Below are 26,924 nucleotides of genomic sequence, written 5' to 3' on the forward strand. Positions count from 1 at the left end.
AAATTTGATTAGAATAAGCTTAAAAAATGTAAACGTTTTGACAGAAAGCATGATAAAATTGACATTGTTTAATTAGTATTTGCGTGTTTTTTGCTGTCATTTATTTTCTCCACAGGTACTTCATATACAAATTTAAACTATTCAACATACCAAAGTGGAAATTAGTTTATACTGTTTCTATTCCACTGGTCATCCAGTCAGTCGGTCACAAGCAGTACGATAAACTGGCATGAATGTACATTAATATTTAGCAATATAAAAATTATCAAGATAAATTTCAGACTAGTATACAGATATTAACAGTTTTAGTGGTAGTAGAAATCGTTAAACAAAGTTAATATAATTCGAAAAGAAAAATGCATTTTTGGAGTAATAGAATATATGATAATTTTAAAACTCAAGATTTAGTGACAAATAATAAAAGTAAATGCATGTGGATCTTTGTATCCGATTTTTGAGCCATTTTACTAAATATCTTCGACTGTGTCACGACAATTCTAATAATTCCAAACAATTAGTTTGGACCGTCTAACTTAGCTTAAAGCAATACCCAATCATTTCATAAATCGATGCCACGTCTTAATTCTGGTCACCCTTTGCTTTCTTTCAGCCGACACTCCTACATCAGCAAACGCTGTCCATCGAAGTAGACTGCGGAGTCGGGCTCATTGCATTAGACTGTACCATGTATCGCTTTATGAATGTTTATTGGTTCAACTAGATATATTGTCATTCTTTCTAAAGAAAATGAACTTCGTATTATGAGTAATTTGTTGTCAATGTTTTTGTTTATTCTCTTAATGTTCAATGATAACCAGCACAAGTAACACCTATTGTAGGTCGTATTCTTCGCAGATTGATCTTGTTTCGGGTACCACTGAAATTCGAGAGACATTGAGGAATTGCTTTATTCCAGTATGGGAATTGTATGAATTCTTATCGCAACTATTTTAGTTGGACTAAGAAAATATTTCATAGGAATCCTATTAAGTATTTTGTGACCCTTTGTTCAAGTAAATTTCCTAAAAATTATCATTGTAAGTCTATTTTACATATGTTTGTGGGCGTAATTATTTCACCCGTATAGATTGTCATTTTTCCCAGATTACATGTGCACATGTGTTAGTATGTATCTGTTTATATATCTTATACGCTGCTGTTTGACCACTTAGGCTGAATTTCATTTTAGTTCAGTAATCATAGCCAAAGTCAAATTTCTATATTTTTCCTACTATATTCATCGTTTGTCTGGCCATATATAGATACTTCGAATATATGTATCTTCCACAAAATTTATATTTTAGCTTTTTGAGTTCACGTTATTACACACGAGTTTAAGTCAATGAATATGTATGAAATTAAGTGTGGAATATATAATTTGATTCAAGTCAAACTTGGGCTATAAAAGTCTCTTCAGCGGCGTTCAGCCTCGATCCCACCAAGAAGCATTCTTTGAGAAACTTGAGGGTCCTGAACTCTGACTCTCGTGGTATTATGAGCTTGCTCTATTAGAGAGTCTCAACCAAGAACTAAACGGCCCTCTGGTACTTCCTGTTTCCCACTCTTACTCCTACTTAGATAAATCTTGTACAACCCACAAATTAAACCAAACTCCGAAAACCTCTATCAACCAAACTTGGTATCCCCCTTTTATTTTCACCTAATTACAATTTATCCCTCATTCTCACTTCGCTTTTGCATTTTCATCTGTTTTGTATTCATTTTCGATTACTTTATACTATTTGACTTTTTAAAAGAAGTCCATCCTTACTGCTATTTCTGTGTTAAGACTTTTATTATTATAAACGTATTAAAACGGAAATAAATATTGATAGTAATCGATTAAAGTCCCTCCGATCCATCCTTTACTTTCCTTTTTTCGTTAGTTCATACTAAATCACTACTTACAGAAATTTTTTATGTTCTGTAATCGTCCAAGACTGTCACTGATGTATATACTTCCTTTATGTGTCCCCAAATCAACTGTTTGAGTAGAAAAATCAAGTATTTTATTCGCTATGCCAAACCATATTTTCAACTATTAGCGCATATCTGTTGCTTTTTTCAATTTAAGCCAAACCTGGCCCAGTAGCTTGCTCCCACCATCATCTTTCACTTATTATTTGGCCATGAACCGATGTGTTGAGTTGGCCTAGCATATCAGACTGAACAATAACTAGGTAGAGAGCAGTTGAATCGTATCAATAATATCATAATTTATATGATAATGTAAAAGATCCGTTCTTTTATTTCAAGATATTGTTTACTGAAATAAAACTTACTCAGATGTTGTCATTAAATTGTTGTGGAAAAATGAAATCATCCAGTTCAAAAGATGACATAATATTTCCCAAAGCTTCTTTCTGAATTGGGTTACAGGTCTTGTGCACCACCTTAGAAAAGTAAAGGAACTTTAAGGCGAAAGTTATTCCCGATAAAGTTAAATATTGGCTAGCGTGGGATTTAAGGACCATATTTTATTTTTAATTAAAACTCATTAGGTAGATCTAACTGCATCCTAATGCTGATTTTCAAACTAGATATCAAAACTAATACTTTTCTCCTCAACCATGCACAACGCGTTTTTCACTTAGTTACTGGGTCCACATGGCCACTGATTTTTTCAGTGGCAATGAAAATCGACAACCAAAAAAAACAGAAACCCTACAAATAAAATTTATATCTGTTTTCCAAACTAATATTTATCTGTACACAGTAGCTCAGTGGATAATGCTTTAGGATTTGAAACGCAAGGTATTGGGTTCAAGTCACCTTGTGAATATCAATGCTGAAATGTAACAACCAGTTAACATTCCAAATGGGGCGAAACGCGTGCTCTGTATCCCACTACCAACCACTATTCAAGTTTACTTCAATACGTGTGGCTTGATAAGATTATCGAGATAATCTGCTCATACTTACAAATATATCAATAAAGACTGACTGAGTATAATCCTTAACATTAAAAACAATAAGAAAATACAATCCCCAAACAAAAGAAAACTATTCTCTGTTAATATCTATGAATATTAGATTTTACTGATCAAGTGTTTACAAATTTATTTACTAAAGTAATAATGCGATTTATTCATACTCTGCTTATTGAATTGGAATTGTCTATCAATTCAATTGTTCTTCCAAGTATTTATTTGTTTTGCTGAGAAACAAGAATAATTCTAGAGAATATACTATTCGAGATACATTTTTCGTATTCATTTCAGTTTCGTTTTTCCGTGTATACTACTTGAGTTGTATAAAAAGTAAACCACTCCCTTCGTCCCGGCATATATAGATACAGGTCATACACCTCCGAATGTGTTCGCTTTTTTATTTCCACTTGTTTTATCCTTTATTTATGTGCGAATGTGTTTGTGTGTAGAAGACTAAGCTTCATAGCGTTTTGTAATTTCTGTACTGAAGTTTTTCAAATTACCAGTCGGTATATTACTATTATTATTTTATTATCAGGAGGTGGTTTGTGGAGATTTTAGTAAATTTATAGTTGAAATCATGAAACAACTGAAGCTAGAGCACCATGGAAAACCTGGAAGCACTGGACGGCTGATTCGTTCCATTGTGGGACTCTTCAGCAGTGCGAATCCACGATCCTGCCTCGCGAGATTCGAACCTAGGACCTATCAGTCTCGCGCGCGATCGCTTAACCACTAGACCACTGAGTCGGCATCCAACGGTGTTAATGTCTAACTTCAACCAATCCACGAAATTGAGCAACATTCCACTTTTGCCTTCACTGAGTTGATATCTCACAACAGACCTGGTTGTACTCCACTGGTCACTGCTTCTCACTAAAACTCCAGGAAATATCTCGTGAAACCAGTCACTAGTGAGCATATGATTATCATCAAAAAGGAGTACGCGGAGATGAGCACAGCCGAAGAGTCCCACAATAGGAAGAAACGGCCTGTCGAGTGCTTCCAGGTTTTCCATGATGGTCTAACTTCAATTGACTCATGATTTCAACTATAATATTATCTTATTGTTACATACACCCATTAAAAATTGGTATTGAAATCTGTTATATGAGTATGAACAACATGGAGTTGCATTAGCAGGGTATAAAGTGATGCAGAATCGTCGCAGTACACATTATGCATATGGAAATGATGATGATTGTTGCGCATATGTATGTGAGAAAAAATTAAATGTAGGTAATTCTTATCTTAGGAACTCACCTATTATTATTATTATTACCATAGGTTCCATTCTTCATAGGTTGACCTTAGTTGCTCTTTCACTGAAATCAGGGAGCACTGGCAGCTGTTCCATTCTAGAATGGGACTTCCACTGCAATGGGCCCTTATGATGTCCCCAATAGTCGAACACAAGATCTCTATATATCATAGCTAGTTCTTAACCACTGCTTCGACGTCTAGTGATATAATTACAACTTCTCAAACTTTTTTATGAGATTATTCTGATTATTCCTAAAAGATTGAGCTTTTCTAGTAATCTTTTCAAGTTTTTCTTTTTAACTCTATTTCCAGCCCATCAGTATTACAGTCAGTATGAGTGTAGTTGCCAAGCTACTGACAATAAGAAATCACAACTTTTCTCGCTATCTACAAATCTTAAACCAACAGATTTCGATCAAGGTAAGAAAATGTGTTTTTAATTACTAGTACTCATTAAAAACAGATAAATGATGTATTGTTTAATGCTTACATGATACTTGTATTTATTGTGCGGTAATAGTTTAGCTATGGGGACAAAATTAAAACAACCGCGACAAAGTTCCAGTAATTTTTTAGTGAATCACGAAACAGCTTTTGTATATTAATAGTTCATGGAAAAGAAAGTAATGATGTCGAAAAAAGTAACCAGATTTTGAACAATTAGTAAGTCTATTGATGTCTTCTACAGGCTACCGTGCTGGTAGACCCTAAAAACAATGAAATTTGATAGAGATTGTCCGTCTTCTCAAACCCTTAAAAGGGTCCAAACAGATTTTTAATGGTCCCCACATTGTTCCTTGTTAGAATTAGAGTCATGATTTTCATCACGAACCGGTATCAGCTATAATGTACAAGCGCTCTGCAGCTATATTTGTAAGTGGATTTTATTCAAACGTAAAATAGACACTATATGATTAGTTAGTCCATAAGATGTTGCACCATCAAGTTAGGGTTTGTTTCGGACTTAGTGGTTTAGGGTATGAATTCGGGGTTAGTGTTAATTCGCTTGTTATATATAATTTACAGACACAGAGTTAGGCATTTGATATTTTTAACACTAAAATTTTTATTCTATGGTTGCAATAGATTCATTATGATTGTAAACGGCTTGAGCTCTATACAAATGTATTTCTACTGATCGTTACACATGCCGGTTATCTGAGCAAAGTATCTTTCAGCCGTACCACCACAAAAAAGTTGATATCAAAAATTCACGTTCCAACGTTCATTCACTGTTTTCAATCAGGTCACTAACCGGTCAACCTATCTGGAATGGTAGGTCTTAAAGAAATGAGTTTTCCAACCAACATAGCTCGATCGAGTTATCAAAGTATCCAATCTTGACCACCATGTCAAGGTTCTAGTATATATATATATATATATATATATATATATATATAAACTGTTAACAAAATTCTTATCGTTTATCTCTGATATAGTCATCTTTATGAATATTGATAAACAAACCAATTGTCTCGATTCAATAACCCATCCCATTTTACATGTTTTTTTACTCTCTTCTTTATAAAAGTCAAAACCAGTTGAGTGTAGACAAAGATTTATTGATGATAATCAGTAATAACCATACGCTTTACTCGAATAATCTATTTTTTTCGTTATCAAAACTATAATCACTTGTAATTAAGTTATCGGATCTTAGTTATAACAATACTACCACTGACTACTATTAGTAATTAAAGTTATAGCAGTAATCATCATATTAGCTTAAGTATATATGTACATATACTCATTACATTAGATGTCAGGAAAACTCAGAATGTATTATGGATATAACATTAAATTATTATAATTGCTTTTGAAACATAAAAAATTATTCATTCAGATAAATAAATGCATCATCTGATCGTATGTTATAATCTATAGTGTTCTATACTACGCCTTATTTTCTCATTTCTACTCTTTGTATCCCTGGTCATACCCACCTACCTACCTACCTACCTACATACATACATACATACACACATACATACATACATACATACAAACATACAAACATACATACAAACATACATACATACATACATACATTAGGAGGGCTTCCATTTAACTCTTTGTTCACTCCATTGTATCTATCCAATGCATATACCATCTAGACTAAGTGAGGCAGACACCTTTTCATAGGAGAAGCTAAACTCTGTAAATAATTGGATCAATATGTCTAAGTGAAGATTTATTTTTAAAAAACAAAACAGTTCAAGGCAATAAAGACTTGTCCAAAAATGAGTTTTTTCATGAACAGTTTTTACTTTATTTCGTTTCATAAATTCTTTAGTCTTAAATATTGAAAAGCTATTGCTAAAATTTCCTTTAAACAATTACTCATCGATGTTAGACCACCATTTAAAGATCTGAAGGTACTGGACGCCCGTTCACTCCAAGTATGGGACTAATCGGTAGTGCTCATCTACGACAACTCATCCGGGAGTCGAACCCAGGACCTTCAGTCGTGTGCAAGAACGCTTAACCTCTAGACCACTGAGCTGGCATCCAACAGTGTTGATGTCTAATTTCAATCAATCCATCATATTGCGCAACCATCATCCATTGTTTTCGGTGGTAACTGCTTTACACCCGACACGGAATAACTTCAATGACCACAGCTTCACGCTAGAACTCCAGAAATCTCCTTTCGAAGCTCGTCACTAGTGAGCACACGATTATTGTAAGTATAGAGTTAAGAAGGTTGTTGCGTTTCATTGAAATCATGGACCGATCAATGCTAGGGTTATGCGTTCGCACACGAGACTAAAGGTCCTGGGATTGATTTTCGCGTTTATGGTGGTGGATGTGGATGTACACTACTGAATAACCCCGTACTGGAACGAAATGGACGTTCAGTGACCTCAGATTTTTTAATGGTGGCCTAACATTGATAGGTTCATGATTTCAATGAAACTCAAAAATCTCTACAACTTTATACTTACATTTACTCAAAATGTAATTGAGCAACTAGTTGTAGTAGTATGTATGGTGTTGGTACCTGTTGTATCAACAAAGTCTGTGTGAAATTACATGCAAAATATTTTTATGTCAGGTAGTCGAAAATAGCAAACAAAAAGCTTTGGTTTCGGATGTAAATCGACTGGATTCGATCATCAGTGAAGGACTAAACGAACTTGACATTGGTCAGTACACCAACAGCCAATCAGTGGTGAATAATTTAGGAGGTCAGTCTTGGCTTTCTTTTCTGTATGGTAATTTCACAGGTTGCAAAGATAGTAACACGGCTTCAATTACCACAATGAGTACCATTTGCCTTAAGATTGCGAGTACACATTGTTGATACGGTCATACTAGCACCAAACGTAAGTTAACTAGGGACATCGTGCCGACTACCTACAGTCATCTTATAAATTCCGTTACATTGACAAACATTCTCAATTCTTTGATTTACTCCTTCAAAATCATTTCATTCAAACACAGACATATACGTACCATTTGATGAAATTACTAGATAAATAATTGCATATGCTATTTCTCCTTTTCTTTACTTTGCCTGTTTTTCAAAAAAATTCCAGATTTCATATTTCAAACAAATTATACAACAATATTTGCTGACCAAACAATTGAATCACATGTAGGATTCATTGAATTACCAGAGAATGAACATGAAAGCTACTTCAAACTCAACATTATTGGTTACAGCCTATTAAACGATGTACAAATTGGTGTGGTATTTGTGGAAGGTGGACAAGCAGGAAGTAGAACAAATGCAGTAAGAATCATTATTTCTGATATGTTTGTTGGAAAGTTTTTGTAGTGAAGTTATGAAATATAGAAAATGGGTCAAGCGGGAGGTTGATGACATAGAGGAACTTTTGAAATAATCTTTAGAAGTGCATGTTTTTTGGACGTTTTAATGCTGCTGAATGATAAGAATGAATGAGTATTAGTAATAAATTCTATATATATATATAGAAAATGTCGCTCTAACCGAGATCAAATAACTACAACATGGTTAGCGTATACTTTTTGCAATATGGTCGACTAAATAATTATAGTACAAGAGCCTATAAAGGCACTTATCTGTATAAATGAAAGTCATCCCTCATATTCACACATTGATAGTACTTCTTTATATCAGATATGAAGGCAGTAGTCTTTCGATAGCAAACTTTCTGAGTATAATCATTGTGAATTGTTCTGCATTTCGCGGTTTACTTTTTGGTCTGTTTCTACGGTCCTTCCTGGTTCACTCGTAGATAGTAATGATTTCAGTGTTGTTTCCGAATATACATATCTCTGCATTATCAATATATTCTTTTTTTTCTGATTTCATTTCCGTGTAATACCTTTAGACGATGTTGTTATGCAGTGTATCACAAGTAGACTTGTTTTTTTCTGACGTCAGCATTGAACGGTCAAAAAATGAGTCTTTTGAACTGACTTCTTATATTAGCATAAACTTTAGCGAAATAGTATTCATCTTGTTCATTTTCACCTCATTCAATCGTCATTTTCTGCCCTCAATTATACATAATCCTTTGTGCAAGTCAATCAGATATCGCATAGTTAAACAACGGTTTTGTTCTAGTTCAAAATAGGGAGATAAACATCATGGTTGATTTGTTTATCATCACCGTACTATCATGATCTAAGCCTCGTTCGTTTGTCTACTTAATTGGTATAATAAGATTTCACACTCTACTCTACTTATGTATGCTTATGAATTCGGACTCATTAAACGTTCTCTAATTCCATTTTGAAGAGCTTATCAATTGTTTATCTAGACATCCTATGTAGTTGAATATATATAGGAAGTATCCTGATAAGATATTCAGAACTATAAACCAGATGACTGTTGATTTGTAGCTTAGAAATTTCAAAAATAAGATTAATAAAGTATTCTACTTGAAGTAAAGAATTGTAGCTGAGATAATGAAACTACCAACCTGTTAAATATTTGTTTTGTGTGACCTAGGTATTTGTGAAACAGTGGGACTTTGCGATATACAAAGAATATAATTCAAATCATATGACTAATTTCAATAAACACAAGTGGATTATATGTACCAATTTGTTGTTCTGTTTTTTGTAGAATATAGAAGAGATAAGTGTACAAGCGTTTCCAGGCATTAATGTTGGTTCTGACTTATGGTCTATACCGGTTTATAAATATGAATTACAAGATGTTTGGCCAGATTCTGTCGATGATAGTGTGATTACAGTTACATGGAGTATGCCAAAAGCTTTATCAGCTACAAAATCCCCATCTGTGATTAGAGATATTTTTCGGGCATTGAGTAAGTTGTGGATGAGTAATTTTTCTCGTAATGTTATCATACACTTTACTCTCCTACTCGCCCGAAACCTGCACACGTACATGCATTCATACTTGATACTGATGTTAAATTGTTCGATTCAGTCAACAGAAAATATGGAGTTTATATTTCATTCCGTTGGTCATCCATCAGCTAGACGGAATCTACAATCTTAGAAGAGAACTGTTACTCCCATCATGGCATTCAAACACATATCGATTACCTACATCACTACTTACAGTCTTGAGATGTTACCTTTGAGTATCTATATTCAGTCAATGACTGACTCTTGTGATTATCGAACATTAGTACAGGTGGATTTGCGGAGATTGTGCTTATACATCTGAAGCATCTAAGTTCAATATACGTCACCTTTCACTCTTAGCTTTCTCATTCAGAAATAATTTATGGGCTTGTGTATAGAAAGTTAGTCTCAGTATCGGCCAACGCACATCATAACAGGTGACAAAATTTATAAATACCAATTTCGACTGCAGATTATCCACAATGTTTTTATAATATCCATGCATGTCCAGCGTTATTGGTAATTTTCTCCTTCGTTTGTTGAGTAAGTGAAGTTTGCTTTAGCGATTTTGATTTCGAACCCTAACTTTCACTACATGTGTGTTTATAATCCAGTACATTAGGCTGTACTACATTGCATATGAAGGATGCTTGAGAGATATCTTCAACCCATTTACTTTAAATATTTGGTGAAATTTACACACACTGTAATCTACAGTGTTCTTATGCTGAATGAACGAAACATTGACTGAAAGTTTCAAACAGAATATACTTATTGAACATAGGTAATATGACGCATAACTTCGGCCTGAATTGATTGTATAAAAACAATGTGCGCTCCGATCATATTATTTAAGTGAATGAAATTATCGCAGTGGCTAGTGAAGTTGAACCATGTTGATTGTGAGACAGTTACCCACCGATGGCATTTGAAGATGATTGAGCGATTCAATAAGTGGATTAAACTTTAACATTTTGCCCATTAAATTTCGGCACAGTTGTCTAGAGATTAAACGCTTGTGCGCGAGACAAAAGACTCTTGAGCCATGAATATCCACTGCTGAGAAGTTCCATATTAGGACAAAACAAATCTATCCGGTGCGTCTTCATTTTAATTGGTCATCAAACCAAGGTCATTCTTTTTATTGTTAACTATAATATAATAAAAATATTTTTTTAATCCAATCAGTCAATTAATTAATTACTAACAATTTTAATTTTAGTCATTACATCAAGTGGAGTGAATACAATTCGTGCATGGGTTTGGCAAAGAGATTCACATTTATTAGATATTAGAGCTTATCATCAATTAGATGAAAATAATGTTGATAGTCAATTGAAGATATTAACCCTACAACGATCTGGTTGCTCCCCTAGTGAGAGCGAAGATGAAGTTGTTGCCAGTGTTCAACTTAAAGGTTCGTACATAACTCTGATAATATTATATATATATATATATATAAACTTTTGTAGTACTGGTTCATTATGTTTTACTGTAATCTGGAATTTTTAGACATCATGTTCATCCACAACCTTCATTTATTGTATATGACTGATACACTGCATAACGATAGTTTTAACAACATCAGTGATACTTGCCTTAATCTAAACATAGTCTAACTACGCAAACTGGTCACTAGTCTTCTCAATAAAACTTTATGAACTCATATAACAATCAGTCGCAAAAGAATGAACAATTGTTATAAAGATGTTAATTTCAGTAAAGATTGTTCTTGAAACGGAAATAAATAATTTCACGTCTTTCAATTAGAGCTTGATGATAGTTAAACATCTACACCAGAATTCAGACAACCCAGCTAATGTCAGTCAGTGAAAAATCGCAAATTAACTTTGAATAGAACAGCCTTTACGAATCATTGATTTTCATGTATTTTACTGTTAAATAAAATGTATTTACAACAAAGTTTTAATTTGTAATTCAATGAAAAATGATATATTCAATACGATGTATTCTGAGACATGATTGTAATATCTCGATACATTAGTGAAAAAACCACTCGAAAATTATCGATCATATTATTTGTTTAATGAAAATTTGAAAGGAAATTTGAGCTTAATCTTAGTTGTTGAAATATATTTATTATGAAACAATTTTGTGTATTAATCAGGCTAAAATCTATTGATAATCTCGAATATAACATCAATCTATGAAGTCATTAACTTTTGGCGAATGATCAACGTTAGCGGTGTGAAACATGACATTAGGCAGAGGGCAGGTATGTTTATTGCGAGAAGTTACAAGGTATTTACATAATACATATACATAGCCTTCAGTCGTCCATTTGCCTCTTTGGGTTTTTCTGTCATCTGAACTGTCCAAATGTTCTGCCAACGCCGAGCATTCGATGCACCGAAAGTCTTCACAACTGTTGCAACTTTGACCACGCTCAGCTACAAACTATTTATAAACATCCTTGTGAGTAGCGTCTATTACAGTAAGTGTTTATTACCACTTGGTTGTGGAGTCTGCTCAATTATTGTAACCTAATTGTTGGAGACGCAGAGTGACATAGCTCGGAATTGATCGCAGTGGTGTAAATTCATTCACTCTTTATCTTTCCTTAGATCCAAAATTTTTAATTATATTATTTGTCATTTTAATTTCATGAATTTAATCATTCTTCTCAAGTCATGATCTATTATAAAGTCAAACCAAAAGAATTCAAATCTCAAGGCAACTAACAAAAACTGAATAACCAGTAGAATCAAGAAAGTTGATCGTATGACGTAGTTACGCATCAGTGATATTGTGGATATTTAACAAGCTATATGTTGGATTGCCCGCTAGTATTCTTTCAAACAAAAATAAGACAGTAACAGTTTATTTGTAGATGTGTACATCTGAAAACAAATTTAATTGGAACTATGAAATATTTATTGAAATAACTATACGTTACTGTTATTTTTAATGAAGTAAAGCATAAAATTGATCACATGTTTTGATCATGATTCTCAATAATTCAAACACCAATTACAATATAAAGAGAAGTATTTCTTCCGGTCTAAAATATGAATAACTATGATCAATAATAATACATAAAACAGAATTCATAAGTTGTTTAGATAAGAAGAGGTGAAATCCAGCATACATGCCCTATCTTTTTGGAGACTCTATACTCATATCACCGTAGTATTGATGTTCATTAGTACTGTTATTCAGAAATAAATCTATAGTCAGACTTTGTTTATAACATTGAGACTCACTAAGCAACATGAATTATTTTCAGTTCCATCTTCAAAAGTCATTACGATATTAATAAAAGGGAACAAAAAGGTGAGGTAAATAACTACGACATTTTTCACATTAAAAGGTTCGCAAAATAATATTATTAAAAATAACTATGCATTAAATACACACGTATATAAGAATTATAATTATACAAGAGTGTGCTCAGTGATAAGATTCAACCAACCAATACAAATGAATTAAGCTTTACCCCATTTCACAAACCAGTGACTATCTGGATTCAGTACCCAAGTCAATAGTGCGATGGAGTTTGAGACGAACTGTACTGCGTTGGAGTCCCGGAACGAATACCAACTCTGGTATGTAGGTATATTCAACCGACGAGTCATAAGTAGGATAAAATTCACAATCTGGATCCCGCTGCTAGCCACAATCTATTTCTGCTCACAATGCTTTTGACTTAATGTTAATATCAAAGCGATTCGCACAAGGTTCACACATACCATAAAAGGATTGATCCATTGCAGTCCAAAACAACAGTTTGAAGATTCAAATAGCCATTTGCTTATAGAAAATTGATTTTACTTATTCTCTTTATAATCATGTAAATTTTTTGGATATATATCAAACGGTTTTTCGTTGTTTTTCAAAATCTCATTATTTCACACCATCTGTTCTTTTATGTTGATCGATTTTCGTAGACGGACAATGTAGTACAGATAATAACGATATTATTACATGTACACGTACAATTCATGGTCAAATAATTCAATTTAAGTTAAACAATCCATCTACATCAGATGTTTATAAATTATACATGAAATCTGATGGGGTTGAGGATAATGTTGAATCAACTTCTAGTATTGATTTAGTTACTTCTGGATCACTTGGGGAAACAGTTAAAGAAGATATTAAAGGTTTGTTATATGATTAGTATTTTGTTTATTATTGTTATTATGTTTGTGAGAATTAAGTGGTATTGATAAGTCGATATTGTCTCACCAGTATTGTCGATCTTAAAGCATAATGTTTCCTGGTGTAGATTATGTAGATCGTAAGAAAGCTAAGGAGATTGGCTCACTTTCTTTCAATCGCTACTGTGATTATGACTGAAGATATTTTTTTTATACCTATCAGAAATATATTTTACCTGTGATCATTTTTTCGTATCCATGATCTGATCAATTTCGAAATTCTCCTTATTCACGATAGTACACTTGTTATGTTTATGTTTCTATCGCTCAAAACATCCCTAGATAACCTTCGAGGTTGGGATGGATTGTTGTTTAATCTTTTAACTGGAATTGCTTTCGCAGATAATATTCTTACAGTTTAGTTAATTAGAAATCATTCACATAATGAATCATTAGACGGAAAGACAAACAACTTTATACGTTTGAAGTTTTAATCAGAACATATGACTAATGGTTATCTTGACTCTGTATCATCTTTGAAGTCATTATAACTCTTGTCAAAAACTTAATTAGCCTAGCTCACGCGTTTCTCAGATTGACCACTTAAATCAACATGATTATGCTGTACGAAATTCACTGACTTTTGCTAAGTTGCTTGTCTTCAAATTTAAACCAATGAAATTTTATTAGACAGATCATGAAGCAGACTGTACAGAGCCCGTTTGTGTAGCTCTCGAATTTCATATTTTACACCACAGACTGATCTTAAATAACTATTGATAAGGTAGTTAGTATCTAGACTCAGTGGCTTAGTAGCTAGTATGTTGACTTTAGAAGTAATAATTACACTAGGCTAAAAGCTCAGTATAAGACATCAGTGCTATGTTGATACGATCAGCTGACGAGTCTCAAAATAGGATAAAATATTTGTCCTGAGTTTTACTGCTGACCACAATCCACCTATTGTATAAAAAATTCAAATCTAATCATTCTTGCCAATGGTTTAATGAATTCAATGTTAGTTGGTAAACTAAACAATAGTCGACGTTTTCTTGAAGATGTAACGAATTTCTTACTTCTATGTTTAATAAGTTATTTCATCCGCCACATTCAAATTATTATATCTTACACATATAATCACAAATTTGAATGTACTTTATTTGAATATTTACACATTTTAAACTTGTCATTTATGTGCAATGTCCTAAATATGATTTAAAATTTCATTAAACTAGTAAGGTGAGGCCTTTTTTTATTTTAAGCTTCAATAATTTGTCAATCTAGTTTGATTTGTATCCATTTTCAAGGACATTCATCTAAGGGAGAGAGTGGGGACAAACTCAAACTTAGTTGACAGTATTAAATAAATATTAAAATTTATTTGTAAACAGATAGATAAATAAATAAATAACTAGATATAAACCATGGTGAAGATAGTTTTAACAAAAGTATAAATGAATATTTTTTTCGAAATTTCCTGTTTTCGACACTAGATTCAATACAATTCTGACATATATATATATCGTTTAAAAATCCCAATCATATTAAAAGACTAATATTTGAACGAAGAATATTCTTTTCGATAAATTCTCTTCAGGTTCTACAATTATATATCCAAATTAATAATCCGAAAAATTGGCCAGGTTAAAGGCAAAGTACATAGTTTAATGCATGTAAATTTAGGAATGTCAAATCAAATAGAATAAAATTGTTAATGTTGATATGACTCATATAGAATGTTAACTTGAATCTGTATATATGTTAAGTGAAAATTTAAGATCTGTGATCAGAATATAAATATGGGTCAGATAGGGTGAGAGAGATATGATAGTGCAATTACAATTCGATCAAGTGGAAGACTAAATGTGTGAAAAATTAGTGAGACGTAATAAGGAGGGATCAATGCGATGTGAATGAATCATATATATATATATATATGGGTGAGACCATAAGTTATGGACAACCTTTGAGCGACGCTAGAGTGACTCTGAGAGTATCAACATAATAACTAAGACCAAATGAGGGTTATAAACCTGTGTGAAGAATTCAAATTATGATTTACAGTTCATGATTAAGGCTAGGAATTATACTTAGGGTTTTCATCACGAACTGACATCAGCTATAATGCCAAAACTCTATTTATCCAAATGGATAATTGAATTTCGCGCCAAAATCTTATGATCACTTCTATTGTAGACGCTAAATTATCACGTCTTCCCTAAAATCCGCTGTAAACCGACCGTACGTAAGCATCAGGTACCGAACTTAGCGCCGTGACCTTGAAAACCCGCGAAAGCTTCTGATTGTCTCGGCAGTATAGTTTAATCCTACCCTGATTTCTACTTACTCTTAAGTCCCTCAAAGATATTCATTCATATAAACTATAGAGGGATCATTTGAATTCTACCGCTAACAAGCACAAATTATTTCATCATCCCATTAATTGAAAGTTAGTTATCAGTGGACTGATGAATAATAACAAATCAAGTTAAGGTGTTATCGCTTCATTTTTCGGCAGTCTGATTTCCACGATAACATTAAAACTCATTTATTTAAATAACGAAAAATCTAGACATACACATATTTCTAACATAATTAGTAAATTATTGTAGACTATAGATATGTGTGTATAAGTAGATGATAGCAGGGTGTTTACATTGCATCCCTAGTACAACAATTACAAGCAATACATATTGATTACTATGTCTAAAGAGGTAACATTGTGTTTGTCCAAAAACAAGGATAAAGATGCGGAGTGGTTAGGCAGTTTTTGAAGTAGAGAAAAAAAACTAAGAAACTAGTGTAGACTGTACCAAACTGTATTAACTTTTTTATCACACATTTTTTTCATTGTGTGTCTATCTTGGCAAACCCTAAAGTACAGGTATTCTATTTAGCTGAATGGGAATTTTTGTGGGCATTTGTTTGTCTCATTTTGTCACACACTGTTCTCAATCTAGGTAACATTGAAAATTAGAGAGAATGGTATAGCTGTTCTTAATATAGGAATCACTAATATTGTAAACCTACTATCCCACTTGTAATTGAACACAATTCTAGTGAAGGTTATGACTAGTTTAGTTCAGACATGTCACAGTGAAGTCATTTTCATCAGTAGCATTATGTCCCTAGTTGAAGTTGAAATTATGCTTTAGAACTCCGACTCAGTGGCTCTGTTTGCCAAGCAATTGTCGAATGGCCTGAAAGTCTCGAGTTCGAACCGAGCGGAAAGTCATACGTGAATATTGCTAAAGAGTCTACTCTTAAGATAAAGAACTTAACCTATGTTCTGCTTTTAAATTTTATTTTGATTGAGACCAATCATTAGTGAATACTGCCTGTGAACATTTCATTTGCTGAATAAAATTAATTTTCGATTCGATTAATCACTAGGTTTTATAATTTAAATGTTATTGTAGGAAAAAAGGATTAAGAATAACTGGTTGTACAAATCGTCGCTTTTGTCACTGACTATGTTTTAAAATCCCATGGGGGATATCAGTTCCCTCGTGATTGTAATTGCTTCTTACTGACTAGTGATAATTAACATGAACCCTAGATCTAGGACCTAAATCTATATGTGGGTCCGAAAAATACTTTACATAAGTTATAAGAAAGTTGTTGAATGGAGCCCAAATACTATTCAGTCTCTTAACAAACCTTAAATGTCAATTCAAGGTGAAACTAATCTTCAACAATGAACCAATATATAAACACAGAAATTCAAAGAAATTTTACTCATGAAAACTAGGAATTGAATAGATAATTCTTCTTTCAAATACATTTTATCCCTTAGATTTTATTTATTTGCACTAAGACAACTTCATCAACGTTAATAATATATTTATACACATAAACGAATGCACAATTATGCTTCCATGAGTTTTATTTAGATTTAATAATTTTGATTTAATATTATATATAACTACTAGGTTTACATAAGTAATTTGTATTTTTAAAACGGATTGCAGGTCAAATATCAGTTGTTTCCACTAATTTAAATATTTATTTTTGTCATTTATTTATTGATTTATATATTATCGTTTATTCCATCTCAGTTGATAGGTGAAGTGTATTTTACACTTTTAGTATGAAATAAATATGTTCGTTGGTCTTTTCATGAATTTTTTCAAAATTAATTTTGGTCAGAAACTATGGAACCGTTGAAGGTGATGGCTAAGGGTTATCCCCAGTGTTTTCAATGTTCAATAAGTGTATTGTGGCCCACAAATCCGGTCATATTTTTCCATTTATTTACTAAAGATTACCTGTCAAGCCCTCACTTCGACTATATTTACATTTTTTTTACCACTTGTTGGCTGCGCTGCACTGACATGTGAACCATGAACAGTAACAGATAGTTCCTGACTTAGGAAATGAGATAGTTAAAATTATGCTTTTGTATATGCTAAGTGAACGAAAAATAACCGATAGTACTAGATACAGCGTGTACTTAAAAAGATGCGGATAACATCAGCTACAACGACAATCGATATCTGGACACATATTTTATCGTAATTTAAAACAACTTAACAATAACTTTCAATTGAAAATACAAGCTCAAACTAGTGGCTACTAAGCACTATACTTATTGCGATAAGAATGTTCAAGCCATTCACTTTCATATATCCAGTTGCAGTGGAGAATCTTTAGCACAAAATATACAATGATGCGAGAAATCCTTCATTTGTGGTAATTTAATTCGTGAATGTTCAGAGAAAATATGTCTCCTTTTAGACTAGTTATTCACTGACCCACCAGGGTTCCGTGGATGCACACTGGTGAGGAGTCTCATTTATGACGAGAATAATGTCCGGTACTTCCCGGTTTCTACTGGTTATCTAAAGTTAGTGCTTAGTATGAAGACTGGAAACTCAACAATCTACGCAAATCCCTCATATCAATAATAATTAGTCGTCAAAAACAAATTTAAAAACACATTATTAACGTTTGCACACTGGATTAGAGGGAGATGATATAGAGCTCTGAAGTCGTCGACAATATCTTCAAGATTCCCACTACTGCTTTCTTCGTTTTTTAGAGTGATTTTAAGAACCACATTTGTTCATAGTGAAAATAATCCTTAATCTGTGCAAATAAATCATTACAAAACCATTTTTCTACATTATCTCACATGCATTTTCATTTATTTTTTTCGTTTTTTTTTGTGTCGACAAACTTAGGTGCTGGATTAAGTTTAACTGTTGAGGGTATTCATCACAATCATGAGACACAAGAAACTGAATTAGATGTTGCTGTTCATATTGCTTCAAAAGTAAGTGTATATCATTACAGTTATTACGATTTTAAGTGTTATTATTATTACTGATCAAATGATCAATGTTTACTTGTTTCAAATAATATTGATATTACACCTAATTCTTCACATTTCATTTATTTTTAGAATTATAATTATTCTTTTTTTTCGTTGTTATTAAATGAGATGACATGTGCTGTGATACATTATGTTGTCAGTCCCGAAGAGAACCGGTCGTATTAGAGAAGCTCAATCGTTTTCGTTTCTTAATCTGTAACATCGTAGACTTTACTGAACCCCAATAACAAGACACAACAGTAACATTAACTCCCACTACAGTTCTGATTGATGCACGTTGTTTTATGTACATGTTACATGGGTTTGCAAGTAGACAGCTGCTAAGATCACAAGTTATCTGGTTTTTCTTTAATAGATGTCAGTTCTTTTTTTAAGGGATAATCTCGATAACACTTTTCTAATTCACATTTGCACAACGATCTTTACCAATATGTTATTAGTGGTTGACATTTTTCGTCCCAAGGTCATATATATAGTTGTTCTATTTCAGTTTTTGACGTCTGTTCAGAATTCCATCTGTTCTATTTGGCGCGTGAGTTATTAACTTGGCAGTTTCGTCTATGTGTCAGGCGTCAGGTCTATAAACTTTCTATCAGTCCCATCTTTAACATAAACTTCTCAGTTCTTGGAAGTCATAAACTTTCCGTAAACCCCGATCGTAATCGTATTCGGTAACTGACCGCCAGCATACTTAGCTCACCGATGATGATGATTGCTTATAAATACAAAATTGACATTTGGAGTGTTTTTTCTTATCTCATCTAACAAATTATTTATCAAATGTTATGCACGCTAACAAAAGTCAATAAACGCAATATATTACAAACCAAGAACTATAAAGTACAAACGTACCAGTGTGTATACATATGCATTCATGTTAGGTCAGAAAAATATGAATCACTAATACCATTCTAAACTACAAGAAGGTAGACGTCTGAACCATACATATTATTTAAAAATAGTACATGATTATGGTGTGATTTTTCAAATTCAAATGGGATAGGAATTACGATTAAATGAAAAAATCTTCAAATGAACAGCATTTCAACAAATTTACTTTTTACACTGTACAATTATCAAATTATAAACGTTATATATTACAGCATAAAAGCAAACCTCACTCCTTCTAAGAATTATGCCGACATATTAAGCAATTGCAGTGTAGTTGGTAAGAAACCTTACCTTACTTGGGTTTTCTGCTAGTCAACACTCATAAGTGATAAGTACAATCTTGACGGAACATGAAGTTCGTTACGACTCAGTGATCAATCAGTTGAAAAGTGAACTATGTCCGGTGCCTCAGCGATTAAGATATCCGACTTTCACAGTCTTCATGTCGCAGCTTCGAACTCCGCTTTACCTACACTTCGGTTTTACCAACCGGGTAATATCATTAGCCATTATACTCAGAGTGTGACTTGAAACATATAATTACAAGAATCATCTGCACTGAACCTGATATAAATGAAGTTCAATGGATATAAATTTAAACAAATAAAAAGCTCACAGAATCAGTGTTGGTTCTATTTAAAATATAAGTGTTACGGGTGTTAAACAACAGTAACTTGTGTTTACAATAGATTGATCACTGAGAAATGATCAATGTACATCAAGCTCTTTTCAGTGATGATGAAATTCTATCAGTCAAGTCGATATTGGTCACAACTCAGTGATTAGTCAACTAAAGTTGACTAAGTTACAGTCTTGCAGGAGGTCAGTCATGGCCAGAGTTAGTTAGTGGTAACGTCTCTGACTATAAAGCTGAGTGACGTGTGATTGAGTTCGTGGGGAGAATCAGTTTCCTTAAAGTCACAGGTATACGTTCCTGATGAGTGTCTAAAAGCAAGAAAACTTAAGTCTAGGATCTCCTGTTGATTACATTCAACGACCATCTTATAAATGTGTAATGATGAATTATGGTCAATAAAATACGCCATGTAATTCAATGCAAAACAAATGCCATTCCAAGGTAACTGCAATAATCTAAACAATAATAATACAATATGAAACAGGATTATGTAGTGATCTATGGAGATAATGAATGCAGGTCGAAGATTGTGGGTGGCAGTTAAATTAACGTGATTTCAACTCATTGTGAGTCAATGGTTAACGGAAAAAAGTTAAATACCAAATGGTGACTACATATCAATGTTTTGGTCTTGTTGCGTACTCTGGGCTAGATGACTTGATTGTCCAGAAAAACATGATCAGCTCTTATTTCATATAGAGGCGAGAGTTGCAATTATTTCACTAGTTTTAAATCAGTTTGTTCTAATGGCCTCCATTGTGACTGATTACCCTCATAGGTTTCTGTTACGTTCTTGATTTGTCTACTCAATAATATACGGGAGATAACTTGTCTCGATCTAGGTTAAGGCCTTGACATGATAGACTAACTGGTTCAACCTTGAGTCTATAAATGCATGAGTCCGAATTGAGACCTATGGCTTTGGGCAGAGAAACGAAAACTACTCCATCACCTGATTGGTTGACAAGCGAGAGAGAATACGAATCAACTAGTACACTGCTCGATTTATTTCTGATTCCCGATTCAGATTAGTGTAAAAAGTTACATAAATCAATAGATGCTTAACGCTACCACAGCTTACAGACAATTGGAAAAATACAGTTATGTCCTAACTGAGCATTAGAGTAGGAAAATAGAGTAAAATAGGTTACTTCTGGATTACAATGGCTTTGGGACAGAAAAGAGTATGGTAGTGAATCATACATCAAATGAAAGCTTATGGTTTATAGAATAACCTAGAGACAAAACCAAATTTTAGTACTTTACAAACTTTGAATTAAGTGAAATAACGTCCACAAAAATAGCATTCGTTGTTTATCATGGCTTCTTTATTTCTCTGTTCATATCAGTTTCATTGTCTTCAGCTCTCTTTGTGTTCAAATTGAGTGTTTGGTTCCTCTGATCTTTGGCCAGATTGCTAGTTGACGTTTTTGAATGAATTGGTAGGTCGGGTCTGAATCGATGTGTCTATTGATCTGCAATTAATCTCAGTTCCATGCTTCTTGAAATTCTTTGGCATGCTCATAATTCCCATGATTTCGAATTCCGACATTTTTAGTGGCACCCCGACTGACGAATACAAGCTTCAAATCAATATACGAGTCCCATGGTTTAGTATTCTATTAACCTTAACTATAAAACATAATTTGTGGTAATCACAATAAGTCACTGACTATCATACTTTGTTATCTGCTTTTCAAACGCGTTTACTCATTTCCTCTATGTAATACTTTCAACTAGGTGATCTCCGATAATATCGCCTGTAGACCAACGTATCTACTTTTAGAATTTATTGAACCGAACATTGAAACATTAAAATCCCGAGTATCCAGTAAACAGACAATGTTTCGAATCAAATTACCATCTAATCAAAAAGAAATAAATTTAAAAATGCAATTGTCAATTGGTTCGGTGGATCCTACGCAATCTGAAGCCACTACAAATCAATCGATTGCATTCCAGAATCCATGTAAGTTCTAAAATTAAGTAGGATGGTTTTGGCAGTGTTTCTTTTCATTTCAATAAATAAATGAAATATTGTTATTTATCAATTTCCCTTACTGAGACTTTAAGATTATTTTTCTTTCTAAATAGCTTCGCAGTTGTTTGAATACTTTTCAGATATTTTATTGATACAAGCATCTATAACCTCTATTTTCATTTTTCCAACTTCCTATTCCACACCCAAGACCCTAGAGGAGGGGTCTAACCTTGAACTCACATGTGTCTTCATTATTGCGTCACCTTTAGGCCACTCATTTAGACTCTATTGTTCCATACTTTCAACTTCAGTCAATTTGCGATAAAATTCGATCATCATCCAGTGTCATTGGCGATAAATATCACATGGGGCTGTGAACTACACTGATCACGACTCATTTCATTGAAACTTTTGTCGTCTATCTTGAAGTTAGTCACTAGTATTAGGAATACAAATGTGGATACTGGAGATTAGTTCAGGTTATAAAGAGATTTCTCCACAGGCTGGCATTAGATACAGAAATATTCAGTTGATCGGTAAACATATTTCGTCCTAGCTCGAGGCTAATCGGCAGAGTATTCATATCCATATCTCAACAACAATTTGTCCTGAAGAAAATAGGCTGTCGTAAATTGATTATTAATCAATCAAGGTTGTGATTACTCTGGCTGTTCAATAATTAGGAAACAATATTACCGCACATTCAGCAGTGATTCGTCGTGAGTTTCTCACTTGTAATTTTGACACCACTTTGTATCACTCTCTACACTCATTACATTATTCTAAACAATTACAATTTGTTCTCTTAATCCAACTCAATCACAAAGAACGTAAGAAGAGACTTGATTTCTAAACACTTGCGGGTGTGATTTGAACACAATGGAAACAGAATAATTGTATTTTGAACACGATATTAATGATACATTCACCGTTCTTACAGTGAGAAATTTTCATGATTTCAATTTGACTATTTATTGGATAGCTCATCTAGATCTACAAAAACAAAACTATATTATAAATAAAGTATAGATTACAATCTGTACAGTAAAATATTTCAGTAATAAATAATGATAACTTCTACATAATTCAATTCTCATTTGTTATTAATTACTATAAATCATTTAGCAGTATATTCATCAATAATCTAGTTCTTTATAAATTGAATTATTAACACAAAATATTATATAATATGGATATATCCTATTAAATTGTATCCAACTTCATTAGGGGATATATGTGAACATATTGTAGGAAAAAGGTGTTTAATTAAAATTAAAAATTCACAATAGCTATCCAAACATTCATGTATTTCACGTTTTATTACATATAACTAGAATAAGAATCACTCTGTTTTGATTGTTATATAGTGACTTAAGTACTAATTAACACTTATTCGTTTATATAATGCCTAGTATTTACGTTTGATTTTGTCTGTTTTAAGGTGTTTATTACAGTTTGTACAATATTATGTCTCTTTTCTTATAAACCAAATGAAATTCATCAGTCATGAATATCACCTACTAATTAAAATAATCTACAAGAGATATCTTTCATTACGAATATAATACTCACCTTGTTACGGACTTTTTTTGAGATGAGTTTCTTAAGTTCAGGTGTAAAGTTGTGACCAATGGAATTCAGAGATGTCTGAAGTAGAACAAACGGAACAGATAGAAGTGGATTATTATATTATATTATTATATCATAAATGTGCACTATTAGGTACTTACTGTGTAGTTTCAAAGGGTAAAGTGTTTCCCATAAGACCTTTAGTTATCGACCTCGATTAATGGAAATGATAGTGAGGGCATACTGTTAAAGAGCACCCCAGGTATTTTGATAAAAGAGCTGTCAAAAAGTTCCCTAGGTTTTAATGATGCTCCAAGTGATGACAATAAATGACGCATATCACTTTCGAATAGAAACTTTTAAGCTTGATATCCTAAAAGTAGTGTATTTTGGATTCATTCATATTAGAAAATTTGGATACAGTTTATGATAATTATATTCTGGTTCGTCAATTAACACTTCGTTCTATTTAGTTTTGATGTCATCAAAAAGTTGTCTGTCATTCTTCAGTGGTGATTTTCTTTCATAGACAATAATTATTATCTTCTAAAATAGAGGTGAATATCTTGTGTACTGCGTTAAGATATCTAAAGTCAATGGTGAATTACACACAAATTCATATCAAAAAATAGATTGATTTCAATTGATGATTATGTTTAATTGTATTTCCTATACTGAAAATCATTTCATCGTTATTATCATCAGTTGACTGAATCGTAAAAAAACTCATTTACAAAATACAGGTCCATATGCTCGACTTCAAGCCTTACTGTTTGCGTATAAAAAGCTCGTATACTATCTGGCTGACCAAAGAGAAGTAGACTAAAGTGGATAACGGTTCAACTTCAAATTAAATCAATAAAAATCTTAGAAGTAGTTATTCAATATATGTAACCACTTCATTGGTTTTTTCACAAATTAGTTGTTGTCATAAAAGTTTTCTAGAGCATTATCCATGATTTCATAACAGACCCATGACATGTATGAGACTATATTAGATTTTCATTCGAATCATTCATTAGACTTAGCACTATATCCATATCTTTATTTATTCTAGATTGACATGATTACAATCTTAATTATGCTCGTCAATACGTCTATGACAAAACTAATTAGGAACAATGATAGGGACATCATTGTTTTTCTCTTTAGACAATAATCCTCATTATTCTATTAAAAAGGGAAAGATAAGTTCAAATTGAGTAACTTAAAGAGCGACTCTTTTCAATCACAAATATATCTATCCGACCCTCATAGTCTAGGTAACTCAACATCACGTGCACTGCGATGAAATGTAAGATGGTGGTTGAAGGTAGTCGATGGGAGGCCCTGGACCTATTTTCCATCTTATTCGGCCACTCTGCAACTTGATCGATAGAGTTCGATCTGCACTAAGAAGGATATGACGTACATGACATTGGTCACCACCCAGTGATCAATCAATTGTTGATACATCCAAGACAGCTCAGTCGTAACATCTTTATCTACGAAGTTGAGTGACACAGAATTGAATCTTCGGAAACAACAACTTCCATTATAATTACGGGTACACCTTGCTGATGAATTCCAAATTGCGTGAAACCTAGGTCTAGGGTACTTTGTCGGCTAATTTCAACCACTAAATTACATGTGTATATTCTAGAGCCTTGGTAAATGTATAAATATTAATTCAGTCACTGGATAACTACTAGACAGTATAAATGGAATACTACTGTTTATGATAAAAGATGAAAAAATAATTGGTGACCAACAAAATAATTCATTAACCTGCTCATCATTTATTGTTTGTTTTGTACTCATTTATTTAAAAAAGCAACAATAACGATCAATATATCATTAGAAAAAAGGAGGATGGTCGATAGATTTATTTTGTTCTTTTAAAATCCAACTATCCAGGATAGTGTAATGGTTTTCAGTTAGTTTTGTGAATTTTTAACTTTCTCTACAGATTTTATTGTTTCTGTTGTTTTTAGCGCATGTTTGTTGTATATAAAGTGAACATTTAAAGCCTGATTAGATATGGTTTGTGTGTATGTGTGTCTATGTATCATTGTTTGTTTTGTATAGTAAAGAGGGGAGGGTAAGGGATTAACTGATAGTGTGTTGACAACCACCATAAACATTTTTTTTGTTCACAGAAATGTTTATTCAATTGAAGTGATCTTATCATTCATGTTTATACCACTTATGCAGTATTCAGATATTGTATTCTTGTGATATAAAGGAAACTTATAATTGGACTAAGTTATTATTTGTTTAATTACTTGAATCTTGTATTATCTCACAATTGTTTTTTTACTGATTTCACTGAGTGACATGAAAATTGAATCTTCTTAGTTAAGCGGCAATTTATAACCATTAATTCACTTTTGATAGATTGAGATAATGCCACAAGAAGACGAGCTTTAATCGATCCAACTTAGATAGCGTCTAACATTGGAATACAGGACTCTCATTTCGTTCTGTCTTTGACTCATAAGCTGGATACACCTGCATCCTAATTTTGGTGCTCAGACTGAAACTTGAATCCAATACTTTTTTCTTCAAAAATCAACGTTTAATTCACTGAGCTGCTGAATCTAGAAATACACTAACTTGTGCAATGGATTTGTTAGAATTATGTAATATTTACATTAGCGCAATATATTTATTTGAGTATTGTCGGAACTATTCATCGTTCTCCTTGATCACTTGATTATTTTTGACATTAATCGTCTAATGGATTAATGAATTATTAATTATCTAGGCAAAAATCATCGTCTTATTCGCTTAGGACTTTTTAAACAATTATTATTGTTCTATCTGAAGGAGTTTAACGATTATTGATTTAATTTGAAGGTTGTATTCATCATAAATTTGTCTCAATTCAGGTACCATTGATGACTGGGTA

At 32.7% G+C, this 26,924-nt stretch overlaps 1 protein-coding gene across 1 annotated transcript in view; it reads left to right on the plus strand.

Moving 5' to 3' along the window:
• The window catches only part of Smp_017730 (200-kDa GPI-anchored surface glycoprotein), a 115,300-nt gene that overhangs the window by 59,079 nt on the left and 29,297 nt on the right, over window positions 1–26,924 (plus strand). The window contains exons 6-12 of the mRNA XM_018799968.1: window positions 4,506–4,613; window positions 7,733–7,929; window positions 9,253–9,457; window positions 10,723–10,917; window positions 13,409–13,624; window positions 18,805–18,896; window positions 22,225–22,453. Coding sequence (XP_018653828.1) covers window positions 4,506–4,613; window positions 7,733–7,929; window positions 9,253–9,457; window positions 10,723–10,917; window positions 13,409–13,624; window positions 18,805–18,896; window positions 22,225–22,453 — 1,242 coding nt within the window. The remainder of the gene's footprint in view (window positions 1–4,505; window positions 4,614–7,732; window positions 7,930–9,252; window positions 9,458–10,722; window positions 10,918–13,408; window positions 13,625–18,804; window positions 18,897–22,224; window positions 22,454–26,924) is intronic.

The sequence above is a fragment of the Schistosoma mansoni genome, chromosome W, assembly GCF_000237925.1.
Source record: "Schistosoma mansoni strain Puerto Rico chromosome W, complete genome".
In the NCBI taxonomy this organism is placed as follows: domain Eukaryota; kingdom Metazoa; phylum Platyhelminthes; class Trematoda; order Strigeidida; family Schistosomatidae; genus Schistosoma; species Schistosoma mansoni.